This window comes from Meriones unguiculatus, chromosome 7 (genome assembly GCF_030254825.1).
Source record: "Meriones unguiculatus strain TT.TT164.6M chromosome 7, Bangor_MerUng_6.1, whole genome shotgun sequence".
NCBI lineage: Eukaryota > Metazoa > Chordata > Mammalia > Rodentia > Muridae > Meriones > Meriones unguiculatus.
The window spans coordinates 3,235,295-3,248,377 of record NC_083355.1 but is presented as its reverse complement, the minus strand read 5'-3'; the positions used below and the strand labels follow the sequence as shown (position 1 = coordinate 3,248,377).

Genomic DNA, 13,083 nt, shown 5'->3' with positions numbered 1-13,083 from the left:
GATCCATGGCCCTCTTCTGACCTCTAGGGCACCAAGTGTGAATGGGGTGGGCATACATACACATGGACAAACTTTTATATGTGTGAAAAATAAAATAAGTCTTAGACACAGAAGACAGAAACACAGGAAGCAAATTCTCAGAGTGTCCCTGAGAGAATGGGGTGAATGAATGTTATCAGGTGGAAGTCATCTGTAGTTTTAGAGTTCCTTTGCTGTGAGGAGACACCATGGCCACGGCAGCTCTTATAAAGGAAAACATACGACCGGCTGGCTTACATCTTCAGAGGTTTAGTCCATTGTGGCAGGAAACATGGCGGTGTCCGGTAGACATGGTGTGGAGGGAGCTGAGAGTTGTGCATCTTGATCTGGAGGCACAGAAGGGACTGGATCCCACCCTGGGCGGAGCTTGAGCGTTGGAGAGCTCAAAGCCCGCTGCTACAGTGGCACACTTCCACACCATTCCAGGAAGGCCGCACCTTCTAACAGTGTCGCTCACTATGGCCAAGCACTCATGCATTGAGTCTGCGGGGTCCCTGCAGTTCAGCCCACACGGGCCTGGCTCCTGAGCCAGCCTGCGGAGTGAATAAAAGGAAGGTCTCCAGCCTGCTGGCCTGTTGGAGAGTCCTGTTTACACCCAGCGTGCCCTGCCTGGGGCCGGCCGTTAGGGGTTGGCTTGTCGGTGGAAGGCTTGGTTTGTTAGCACACCAGGCTCCCAGCACTCTGAGCCTGACAGGTACAGTGGTAGATTTTGTTTTAAATTTGTCTTTTTAGCTCCATAACCTGGAGCACCTGTCTCCCTGCCCTGGCCTCCGAAGCGTGGGCAAAGCAGGGTAGTTAGTGCCTGGGGTCCAGCCCTGCTTCCGGTGTTGTGAGGGGCCTAGGTGTCATTTTTGAAACTGTCAAGAAGGAGTGTTCTAATAAAAGTGCCCTCCACGCCCAGGCTGAAAGGAGGGGTGTGTTACCAGTCTGGCCTGGCCTTTGCTGCCTTCTGAATTCAACCTCTAACCTTCCAGAAATATATGTGTTGCTGCCTAATTCCTCTTCCCTGGTGGATACCAGGTGCCATCCAGTCCCCTATTTGCTCTGCCCAGAGCCGTGTCACTCAGCATTTTGAACTGGCAGGTTCAGGCCTAGGCAGCGCAGCACACAGCATTGCTGGGTGTCTCCCACCTGTCTGTCTCTTCAAGCAGGCCTGTCTCAGCGGTGGCATCAAATGCCCACCCAGCTTCTCCAGGTCCCACAGACGCTGGCGGCAAAGCTCATTTCCTTTGTCCCTTCCATGCCATCCCCAGTGCAGAATTTACAGTTGGGTGGGTGCTGGCGTGATGGAGAGGGGCACTCACGTATCTGGGAAGCATGGTTGGGGTGGGGGCTCCTTGTGTTTCTTTGGCTTTGAACTACCTGAGTTTCTCGTAGGGAAGCTGGCCTCTGTTCTCGTTGGTAGTCACAGTCCTCACCCCTCCCCTTGCTCAGCAGAAGGGAGCCAGGTTCTGATTCAGGGGTTCCGGGGTAGGGTCTCTTGGTCTTTCCTCCAGCTGTGCTCTCAGGCTGCTGGCTGAATGGGGCAGGTGGGTTCACAGCTGGATCTGCTGGCCTCAAGGTCAGGTCCTATATGTCTTGCCTATTGGTCCTTTTTTTGTCTCTTAGGTTAGGCAGATGCCAGGCTTTGGGGAGAACAGGCTAGCCAGGGGCACCTTCATCTGAGCTGTGGGAGAGAGAACGCTCTCAGTCCCATTTATTATGAAATAGCAGCTGTGAAAAGTAGGGGCCACTCTGTTCAGTACTGTCCAGATTTACCCCTTTATATGTGTGTGCGTGTGTCTGTGTGTGTATATATGTGTGTGTGTGTGTGTGTGTGCGCGCGCGCCTATGTATGTAAGTGTGTCATGTTTGTGTATATGAGTGTTCATTTGGAGTCAGGATCTCCTGGAACAGAAATCTGCCCTGTCCTGGGGTTAAAGGAGTGGGCTATCACCTGGCCATTTAGATGTTTTTTTACCAGCCTGTTAGGCAGCATGCTTCTGTACCCAGGCACTGGGGGACTCCCATGGGACCCGGGGCATTGTGTCCCTGCCTCGCTGCATGGAGATGGCAGTGAGCAGACAGTAGAAGAATGGTAGAGGCTCAGGGAGGAAGTGCCAGGACAGGAAGTGCATCCACAGGAGCATGGGCCCTGGGGAGCATTTGGGAGAACAAGCTAAGAGAAAGCCCCGGTGAGAGAGCCTGAGGTCAGGGACAGCCAGGCTTGAAAGCAGGCCTTGCAGGTAAAATTCACTCAGGTTTGAGGTTCGAAGTGAGCGTGTGGGTCACAGCTCTGGCTATATATGCATGTTAGAGGCATATATGCATGCTGGGACCTATGACTGGTCACTGCTGGCTGCACCGTCACAGGTTGGGTCTGGAGTTACACTTCTAAGCAGCCGTGTTCTTGGCTTGTGCCACAGCAGAGAGTAAAGCAAAACCAGTGTGTGGCTAAAATAGGAAGAGAAGACACATTGGAAGAGAGAGGCATCCAGAGGCCTGAAGCCTTGTAAACTGATTAATCTGAGTATGTGTGTGGGGTCTGTGAAGAGGCTGTGGGAGGCCCCAGTTCAGACACTTGGGAACATTGGTGCCGGTGTCCTCTGTTACTATCCAAAGCTCTGTCCGGGAGGCAGAGACTGTCAGGAGGCTGGACCCAGTGGATCATCCTTGGGCATTTTGTAGGTGGTCTGGCCAGTTGTGCTGAAGCTTTGGATGTCATCCAGCAAGAGATGCAAAGCAGGGACCCACAAGCCACTGCTGGTTCAGTGTCTGGACCAGGGTGCACCCTCAAGAAAGTTTTCGTGGGGGAAGGAGAACTGGCTAACCATGGTGAGGCCATCCTGCGCGCGTTGGGAAATCCATTGATTTTGACCTTGGGAGTGGGTGGGTGGTCAGGCCCTGCGCTCTTTGCCCCTGGGGTTCTGTGGTCCCCGGTCCTGTCCTGTGAGAGTGGGAGCAGAAATAACGCACAAAGCTTCATTGGAGCCGGCCTTAGCAGAGATGTTGGTGGGTGACGAGGTCCAGTTTGCTGCTCTTCCCTGGCATGACTCTGCCTTCATCTGCTCCAGTAGATTCCCAGAACAAGGTTGAGGCCTTGGTGCTGGCATCAACCCCAGAGGGGAAGACTGAGCAGGGGAAGGTGCTGAGTGAGGAGAAGGGCTCCAGCACGGGCCTGGAAACTCCAGAGGAGCCTGAGTTGGATGCCTCCTGGACCACTCAGATGGTGAGTGAGCACGCCTGCTTCCCCTGCCCGCTCTGCTCTTGATCGTCCCCTCAAGTGCTTTCCTGATGTGAGCTCGTCGGTGCCTGGGGTGGGTCAGCTCTCAAGGCAAAAAAAAAAACAAAAAAACAACAACAAACTAGTGGGTTCTGAGCTCATCAGTGGATGGAGGAGCCTCTAGGGCCCAGAGGGGGTGAATCCACCTGGAAAAATAGATGTGATCTTCTAGCAAAGAAAGAAAAAAGTCCAAATCAAAGGCTGGTGTATTTGTTAGGAAACGTCCTAAAATAACTAAAAAGTTTCAGGACATGACAAGCACACAGGAAGTGCAATCTGGGTAAACTGGGCATGGTGTGGCCGTCGTGCCTACCTGTGATCTCAGCACTCGGGAGGCAGAGGAAAGATCCACAGGTCAACACCAGCAGTGACTTTGAGGCCAGCCTGGGCTACACACCTCTTCTCCAAAGTCCCCCAACCACAGGCTCATAGCAGCTGGGTCTGGAATATGTTATCATTCCAGAATTTGGGATGAGACAGGATCTTAAGTTCTAGGTCAGCCTGGGGTACATAGTAACGGTGAAACTTTGTATAAAAAACACAACCAAACAAATGTACAATTTGTATCTCAGAATCAGAGGGAAAAAAGTAGCTCAAGAAATAATTGTCAAAAACTTCACAGCACTCAAGAGGCAGACACAGGGGTATCTCTGAATTTAAGGCCAGGCTGGTCTACAGAGTGAGTTCCAGGCCAACCAGGAACTGTCTCAAAAAACAAAAAAACAGAATTCAGCCTGCTGAGCTGTGCGTGGTGGTGCATGCCTTTAATCCCAGCACTCTGGGAGGCAGAGTCAGGTGAATTGCTGTGAGTTCAAGGTCAGCCTCGTCTACAAAGTGAGTCCAGAATAGCCAAGGTGACCCAGGGAAAATCCTGTCTCAAAAAACCATCAGTCAATCAATCAATCAATCAATCAATCAATCAGCCTGCTGGTTGTAGAGATGGATCCGTAGTTAAATGCAGTGGATGTGCTTCTCGAGGACCCAGGTTCTAATACCAGCACCTACATGGTGGCTCACAACTGTCCACAGGGGCTTTGACGTCCTCTTCTGGCCTCCTTGGGTACAAGGCATACATGTAGTGCAGATACATACATGCAGTCTGTCTTAGTTAGGATTCTATTGCTGTGAAGAGACACCATGACTATGGCAGCTCTTATGAAGGAAAACATTTAACTGGGATTGGCTTACAGAGGTTCCCACGAGTCTGCCAAGGCCAAACCTGTTCAAACCACCACAGAAGTGTACATAGAAACAGATGACATGATTCCATGTAGACTTCCTAAGAAGTGGGCATGGTCTCAAGGAGAAGGGCCAGTGCCTGTGTCTGGCTCAGGGGAGAGGCATGGTCTGGTAGGAGTTGCACCTTTGGGGCAGTGAGACAGATGGTGACCAACAGCACCATGAATGTGAGCAACAGCATGGAACTGCTCACTTGAGAATGGACCAGGAGCTGGAGAGCAGGACGTGCTGAGCAGTTACGAGCACTTGCCGTTCTTCCAGAGGAACTGCCACCTGCATCAGGCAGCTCCCGGAGATCTGACGCCCTCTTCTGGCCTCTGCAATCACCTCCACTCACCCCACACAGACACACATACATAATTACAAACAAAACTGAATCTTTAGAAAAGTACTAACAGTAAGACAGTGCACTAAGGTATGCACAGACTGGGTGTGAAATGCAATTGTGAATGCTGATGGGCCACTGGTGATTGGCCTGTGTGGCCTCTTGTGTGTTCTGACAACCTTGTGGTTCTTCATCTGCAAGTACATTTCAGAGAGTGGCTGTGAGTGCAGTGTGACAGCTCGGCACTGGGCATTGGTGGGTACCAGGAGAGGTGGCCTCAGAAGCTGAGCATGGGAGCCCGCCCTGCACCATTGGTCTTTCCATGCTGAGTTGGGAGCTCTTCCTGGCCGGTGGAGCCAGTGGTGGCATGAGGTGACCTGCTTCCACTGTCTTTTCTGTGGTAAGCTCTGTGCTGATCAGCCGACACCTTTTTGCTGATTGTAGCTTCCTCTCAGCCTACCGGGTTTGAACTTTGGCAGGAAGGGAAGGAGCAGCCTAGCGGTGGCCAGGGCATTGTGTGGAAGAGTTCAACTAGGGCTTCCTTCCTGGATGCTCAGTGTGAGGCCGTGGGAGCTGGCTGGGAGGCAGGGAGTATGGCTCCATGTGTCTGCCGAGAGGCCAGGCTAGCTTGGCCTTTGACCTATCCAGAGAGTAGCCCTGAAGTATTCATCTGAGGTAGATGAAAGCCCTTGGGACCAGCCCGGAGCTGGCTTGCAGTGAATGTTGGAGCACTTGCCCATCTGTGCTCTGAACACCTGCAGAGCACCTTAGCTTCCCTCTACCTCCTGCCATCAGCCATAGCTGCTGAGGAGGTGGCTCATTCCCAGCCCTTTACTGAGGTGGAGGTTCCTGAGGGATCTGCAGAAGCAGAGCAGGGACGAACCTGCCCTGTGTGAGGGGGCCCTGTCTCAACAGGAAGTGGACCCAGAGGTTCTTGTAGATGCTTCAGAGGACATGGCTGGTGGCCCCGGAGGTGCTCAGTGCCCTCCCAGCAAAAGGAAGAAGGCAACAGCCGGGTCTGAGGTCGTGGACACTGAGCAGGTAGTTTGAGGACAGCTTTGTACATCTCCCCTCCCAGCCTGGGTGCTAGTGAGTCATCACCACATTCCAAGTGCCTGGCCCTGACAGATAAGGAAGGCTGGTGAGCTGAGCCACAAGCCAGGCGTGGCAGTGCAGACTCCTGAGTGACTGCTGTGACTGAGGGGTTGACTGGGCAGGGTTCTAGCTTGGGCTTGGATTTGGGAAGGGTCAGTTCTAATCTAAGGTGTCTGAAGGTCAGGGCCCGATTCAGTGAGGGGCCTCCTGTACCACGTGTTTGTCTGTAAGAGCCAGACATTTGTGTGATCGGAATAGTGACTTAGGTAAGGAGGCGACCTCACATGAGGGTTTTTGCTTTTGTTTTGTTTTTTGACAGGGTTTTTCTGTGTAGCCTTGGCTGTCCTGGACTCACTCTGTAGACCAGGCTGGCCTCGAACTCACAGAGATCCTTCTGCTTCTGCCTTCCAGACTGCTGGGATTGCAGGCGTGTGCCACCACGCTTGGCTCTAATGTGAGATTTGATCATTTGAACCTTTGGAAATCTTTTGGTTGCAAATCACCGAGTAGCCAGCTGGAGCTGCTTAAAGGGAATTCGTTGCTCACCTCACTGGTAAATTCTGAGGTGCAGAGATGCAGGGTCCTGAATGGCTCTCTCTGCTCTGTCTCCCTGGTGTTGCTTGCCTCTTGGCCTCCCGATCCCTGTGCTTAGCTGCCCTGGACCCTGAAGCCTACCTGCTGTGCACTGTTCAGGGAAGACCAGGAAGACAGGGTGCTCTCCTGGTGGCCTCTACAGAAGAAAGAAAACAAGCTTCTGTTAAACCTGGCCAGCTGTGCTGGGTTAGGAACCTGGCCCTTGATTCAGGATTTTGTAAGCTCAGACATAACCCGCAAGGACTCATCCAAAGCAGAGCTGTGTCCCCCTGCAGCACATGGCTGAGAGCAGGGAGGTGGGAGGGGACAGTGGAAGCACACCCTTTTCTGTAGTGCTAGCAGAGACCCTTCATTGATAATTGGTCATGGCCACCCTGCCGCTCCCTCTACAACTCTAGTCCTGCTTTGTTCTATCTGGGCACCTTGATGACCTTATGACAGGGACATCTGTCTCCACTTAAGTGGGGAAACTGAGGCATGAGGTGGGTTAGTATGCCATCTAGGGTCACCTGCTGCCACGGACTGGCCCAGTCGGGCTCCCGGCGTCCTCGGGAGAACAAGGCTTCGGACAGGAAGGCACGGTTTCGGCGATGAATTGACAGAGACACCTTGATGGTTTTGACTCTGCTGCGACTTTACTAAAATCAAGCTAGTATTTTTATACAAAAGGCACCTTAAAATTGGCATACTTTCCAGAACATTCAGACTTTTACCAAGAATACAAAGTTTACATTTTAACACAAAATGCAGTGAAATATAAAGCAGTGCCCACAAGAAATCTTGGCCTAAAAACTTTTTGATCAAAGCAAACAAAGAAAAAGAAAGCTCAAATATAGTTTCATTATTGCTAACCAGTGAAGAGGAAAGTCAGGAGCTAAGTCAGATGCCTGCCAAAATCTTTTTCTGTATCAAAATCTAACTACACCTTTGTTAACCATCCTCCCATATGTCCTGCTTAAGATTTACGATCTTCCCTAGGAACAAGGCACTGAAGGGAGGGGAAACTCCCGCCAGCTGCACCTCTCATGTTATTTTTTTCTTAAAAAGGAGCCTATTATTTTTTCACTATTCTTAATGCCTATTAATACTAAATCTAATTTATTACTTTTCTTAAACTTATTCCTTTTACATTTTATTTTTAGTAAAGCCTTTAATAATCTACTAATAATAAATTTCTTTATAAAATTAGTTGTGTTGTTTCAGGAGTCACAGAGAAAGATCAAAGAATTCATTAATCCAGCCCCAGAGCCACAACTGAAAAAGCATAGAAATCTCAGAATACGTCTCTTTTCCACGTGGGATGAGTCTGCCAGGGACCTTCCAGGGAGCGAATTTCCGAAGACAGCGTGTCTCCCGCCCTGTAACACATGCTACTATGGCGACACTGGCATGGGTGTTGGCAACCAGCCTAGCTTGTTATGAGCTGGGTGGGAACTTGGGTCTCCCAAATCTAGCTTAGTTGCCACTGTAACCTGACTCAAACCTGAGGCCTGGGCAGGGCTGGGACAGCATGGGATCTCCCTCAGCTCAGAGAGGCTGTCAGTGGTGCCTGCAGGAAGGTTCATGGACCCCTCTGGCCATATGACCATCCCTGCTCTGTGTCGCCTCTGGTCCATCTATGCCTCAGAGCTCACTTTGTCTTAGGGACACTGGTAGGTGTGTGTTACCCCACTTTCTCTTCAGTAGGTGCTCATCTCAATATGAGGCCAGGCACCAGGCACCCTGTGGCTCTGCCCGGAATCCAGCCCAGAAAAAGGCTCAGGTGGGGCCAGTTGCTCAAAGGAAAGGTTGCAGGGAAGATGCCAGAGCAGAGAACAGGGTTCAGGGCTGAGTGGAAGCAGAAACATGGTCAAAGGCAGGCCTGTCTTCATGACTTCCTGCTCACCCAGAAGTCCAATTCTAAGCATGGCCCAAGGACCCTCCCTGACTCATAGGCTTATGTCTCTCAGTCAACTTTGAGATGGAAGATCCAGAATTAACTTCATCTCCATAAATGGCCCCAACAGCATCTGGGACCAGCAGGACCAAGCAGAGAAGGTCTGATTCAGACATGGAGGTATAGAGGAATTTTAATTCAGAGCCTGGCTGCTCTGGAAAGAGATCACATCCAAAGACATTCTAGGTCTGTGTGATCCTTCTGGAATACAGACATGCCTTTAATCCCACGAGACAGAGGCAAGCAGGGTTCAAGGCCAGCCTGGGACAGAGCAAGTTTCGGGTAGGGAAAAGCTTAGGTCCAGGTGTGGCATGTTGGACCTTTAATGAAGCACTCAGGAGACAGAGGCTTGCAGCTCTGAGTTCTAGTCAGTGCTGTTCAGGCAGTTCAGCTGAGTCAGTGAGCTGAGAGGCAGTGCAGTGGAGCTAAGTTTGTGGCAGTTCAGTTTGTGGAATTCAGAGGCAGTTTTACTGGGAGAGTTTTACAGAGACAGGTAAAGACAGAATGAGCCAGAGAATGAGAAGGAGCCAGATTAGAACAGATTGCTAGAGTTAGTTTGAGGCCAAGAATAGCATTTAATGAGAAACTTAAAGAGAAGCCAGCTTGGAGAGGAGGCTGAGCCAGAGAACAATTGAGTTGAATCAGCCAGCCAGAGTTCAGAAAGAGCTAAAAATGGTGAGCTTGAGTCTCAGAGGCTGAAAACATTCTAGGCCTAGATTAGATTGTATGGAGGCTACAAGCTTCCAGGACTAGGCCTAGGTTAGCAGACAGTAAGAATAAGCCTCTGAGATGACAATTTCATCAGGCTAGTAAGTTACTTTTACATAGAGGGATTAGGCATCAAGGATGAAATCTGTACCAGGCCTCAACCTTTGGACATGAGAAGGTCGAGGGATACGAACCAGCACAGTGGGTCTTACCTCTTTCTCCCTTAAACTTACTTTCTGAAAATTCTCTCTTTAAAGCTCACTGTGTGGTTGAACTTTAAACTTCTAATCCTCCTGTCTCCAACTCCCAAGTGTTGTTACTCCTGGATCATAGGCACACACCACTTGTACCCAGATTATATGGTGCCCAGGACCCAACCCAGGACTGTGCACATGTTAAACATTACTGCTCCATCTCAGAGCCACTTCCTGTTTTCTAGCACACAGTGCTGGCTGCTAGTGTTCAGGCCAAGAACTAAGTGTATATGGTGCTCATGGCTGTCTGCAGGCCCACCTGGGGGTCTGGAGAAGCCTCACTGCAGGGGCACATATGCTCCCCAAGTCTGTTTCCTTTGCCCAAACAGCTGACTCAACGTGCAGCCACAGCTGTTGGTCTAGGGCCTCGTCACACACTGGGGGTTCGGGGAACCCTGAGTCACTTGGTATAGGTATGCTGTTGCCTTCCAGAGCATCACATCCTGGGAATCTGGGGTCTGACATCCTAACCTGCCCCTCAGGGTTTGGGCAAGTTTCCAGGCCTTGCCTGGGCCAGTCTCTCAGCTAGCCAGAGAACAGCTGCTTTTCACCCTCTTAGTTCATGCCAGTTTGTGCCATGGAATGCATGGGTGTTGTGTGTGGAAAGCCTGTGGATGTTGCTAAAAGGGTCCTCAGGTGAGTCAGGCTCTGGTCCCCAGCAAGACCCAGGCTCTGGCAGAAGGAAAAGTGCAGCCCTGTACACTGCTTGCTCCCAGCTCCCCACCTCTCCTTTTGTTCGGTTCCATTCTGCCCAAGCTAAAGAAAATGGCTCAGAGGTTAAGAGGACTCTTCCAAAGGTCCTGAGTTCAATTCCCAGTAATTACATGGTGACGCGCGCGCGTGCGCGCGCACACACACACACACACACACACACACACACACACACACACGTTGGTTCAGTGGTTCAGGGCACTTGTTCTTGCAAAGGGCCCAGCTTTGATTCCCAGCACCCAGGTGGAGGCTCCCCACTTCTTGCACCAGGTACACATGTGGTGTGCTCAAACACATGGAGGCAAAACCGTCGTAGACACAATCATAAAAGAAGCTGCAGAGGTGATAGGTCTAAGGCGTGGTTTTGGACAACCAGCTCCACCTGTTTGAGGGTTTGGACCGGAGTCTAGAGAGAAGTGCTGGGGGTGTGGAGATCTAAGAGGTAAACAAATGTCTCTGTTTAGAGTAAGAAGAAGAGGAGGAGGAAACAGAGCGCTGCCTCTTCCTCAGAGGCAGCTTCCTTGTCTTCTGGCCTTTGGAGTCTGAACATGCCTTCAAGCCCCGGATCCCAGGACCCAGCCTTGCCCCAGAACCAAGCCCAGCAGGGCGGTGCAGGCAGCCAGCCTGGCCAGTCCCTGGACACGGTGAAGATACCAGTAGAGGAGGTTGGCAGCAGCAGCCCTCTGCAGGGTCAGACTGCCAAAGGCACAGGCAGTGGTACAGGAGGTGGAGCTCAGAAGAACCCTGCTTCCAGTGACCTCCTAGAGGTGAAGGACCCCAATACCTCTCAGCCCTCAGTGGACAAGGGCCTGCTCCAAGAGGGAGGCTCCGGCCCAGCCCTTTCTGTCTGTGAAGGCCACCTGAAGGGGACTGATGTTTCCCAGAAGGCCCCGTCACCTGAATCTAAGGGGGAGAAATCCGGACCACAGAAAGAGGTGCCTGTGAGTGGGAAGCAGGCCTCAGAGGTGAGCAGCAGGAAATGGGGGTCTGGGGGTGGGGCATGTCTTATTCCCTTGGCTATGGCCTCCCCTGGGACCTGCTCCCTGGGCAGGGCAGGGCAGGGAAGGGATGCCCTCTGTCACTCAACCTTTTGGCTGGCTGGAGCCACAGTCGAAGCATTGCATTTTGTGGCTCAAGGTTTGGGTGCTCTCTGTTTCTTCCAGCCAACTAATACTCCAGGCGAGGCAGTGAAGAAGGCTGGGAAGGATGCAGCAGACAATGCTCAGAAGCAGAAACCATCACCTGTTGGTCCTGCCTCCAAGGACAGATACCAGGTAGAGACTTGACTGGCTGACAGGCGGTGTCCTGCACACAGCCACCTGGGTCCCTTCCTCAACTGGTCATCCCTCAGTCCTATGGAGACCTCACGTGGGAGGCAGTGCCTGTCTCCATGGAGTGCCATGCTAGAGAGAGGCAGGAAGGAAGAAGTTCCCTGAGGAAATGTGACAAATCCTGGGAGGGTCCTGGGGATGTGCAGGCTGGTGTCCTGAGGAGATAGCTCCAGCTCCCTCCGCTTGGGCGGCTGGGGAAGACCTGAGGAGATGCTGTGGGAGCAGAAACCAGGAAGTGCCCTGGCATGGAATGGCATGTGCCAAGGCCCTAAGGTAGAATGTGGTGAGCCTGTACTCAGAGAAAAGGGAAGCTGAGGGATGGAAAGGTCATGCACAAGGTTGAAGAGGGCTCCTGTGGGCCGTGCCAAGTGGACCAGGAGACCATGCCAGGTTGTAAACAAGGATGGCAGTGCGCCTGGCTGCTGTGAGACAGGTCTTGTCTTAAGCATTGGGATTTACTTGCTTGTTCCAGGAAGCTGACCTCAAGGGCAAGGTGGCTGCCACCAGTGGAACTGGGAACACCCAGCAGGAAGACAAAAAGTCAGATGGGAACAGAAATTATGCAGCAGCTGTGAAAAACAAAATGCAGCAGGGAAGCCAGCAGGCCGCTGCACCGGAGGCAGCAGCGAGGTAGGCCCATGCCTTGTGCCTGTGTTGTGTATGGCTCTGCCTGAGTCATCAGCTCCAGGCACACTCAGCCTGCATCCCTGTCAGTGCCTTTGGAAAGTTTACCTTTGGGAGGTCGGCTCCGGCAGTGCTCATCTGGGACACCAGTCCCAAATCCTCCTTTCCTGTTGCTCCCTGGGGTCTTAAAGTCAGTGTGAACCTAAGGAACACCGCTGTCTAGGCTGCTAACCTGCCCCACCCCCACTATCTGTAGCACGGAGCTTGGTGGTGCCTCCTCACTAACTGGGGAGAAGCAGTAGCCCGCTGGGGGCCGTGTATCTATCCTGAACACCTGGCCCTTGGCTTAGGGCTGTCACACAGCAGGGAAATAGGAGAAATAAGGATGGTTTGTGCACGTCTGTATGCGTGCGTGTGCCCCATGTCTGCATGGACCCTGGCAGCTAGTGTTTTCTCCCCCCTCTTTCCAGGACACTTAACCCAGGGGATGGAGTCACGGTTTACTTCCACGCCATTGTCTCCCGTGATTTTGGATTCAACCCCGACCAGCACAGAGTGTGTGTCAGAGGAGGAGAGGGGCTCGGGAGAAAAGCCTGGACAGATGCCTGTGACATGAACTACACCAAGTGAGTTTCCCGGACGTGGAGCTGACCTGCCACTCACAGGCCGTCTTTCCTTTGTTTGCACTCTCGCCTCCTTTATTTGCTCTTTCTTAATTTTGTCTTCTCCTGTTTTAGTTTGTTTACTTGAAATAGGGTCTCACTCTTTTGCCCTGGCTGGTCTGGAACTCATAGCGATCCTCCTGCTTCATCAGCCTCCTGAGTTTGAGATAATAAGTATGTATCACCAGGATTGGTGAAAAAATTTTTTCTCTTGCTTATTTTATTGTTGTTATTATTGAGCCCAGGTATCTCTGTAGCTGTCCTGGAACTTACTCTGTAGACCAGGCTGACTCAAACTCACAG

The 13,083-nt window shown here is 51.8% G+C and overlaps 1 protein-coding gene across 4 annotated transcripts in view; it reads left to right on the top strand.

The window, feature by feature from the left end:
• The window catches only part of Rnf213 (ring finger protein 213), an 86,614-nt gene that overhangs the window by 5,397 nt on the left and 68,134 nt on the right, over nucleotides 1-13,083 (top strand). For 3 of the 4 annotated variants that reach the window (XR_009592683.1, XM_060386279.1, XM_060386280.1), the window contains 6 exons: nucleotides 2,707-2,853; nucleotides 3,093-3,247; nucleotides 10,628-11,128; nucleotides 11,327-11,437; nucleotides 11,967-12,124; nucleotides 12,589-12,744. Coding sequence is in view for 3 of the 4 variants with exons in the window: in XM_060386279.1 (XP_060242262.1) it covers nucleotides 2,707-2,853; nucleotides 3,093-3,247; nucleotides 10,628-11,128; nucleotides 11,327-11,437; nucleotides 11,967-12,124; nucleotides 12,589-12,744 (1,228 nt within the window). In the remaining variant the exon portion in view is untranslated. The remainder of the gene's footprint in view (nucleotides 1-2,706; nucleotides 2,854-3,092; nucleotides 3,248-10,627; nucleotides 11,129-11,326; nucleotides 11,438-11,966; nucleotides 12,125-12,588; nucleotides 12,745-13,083) is intronic. The other variant, XM_021639392.2, reaches the window with a different exon arrangement.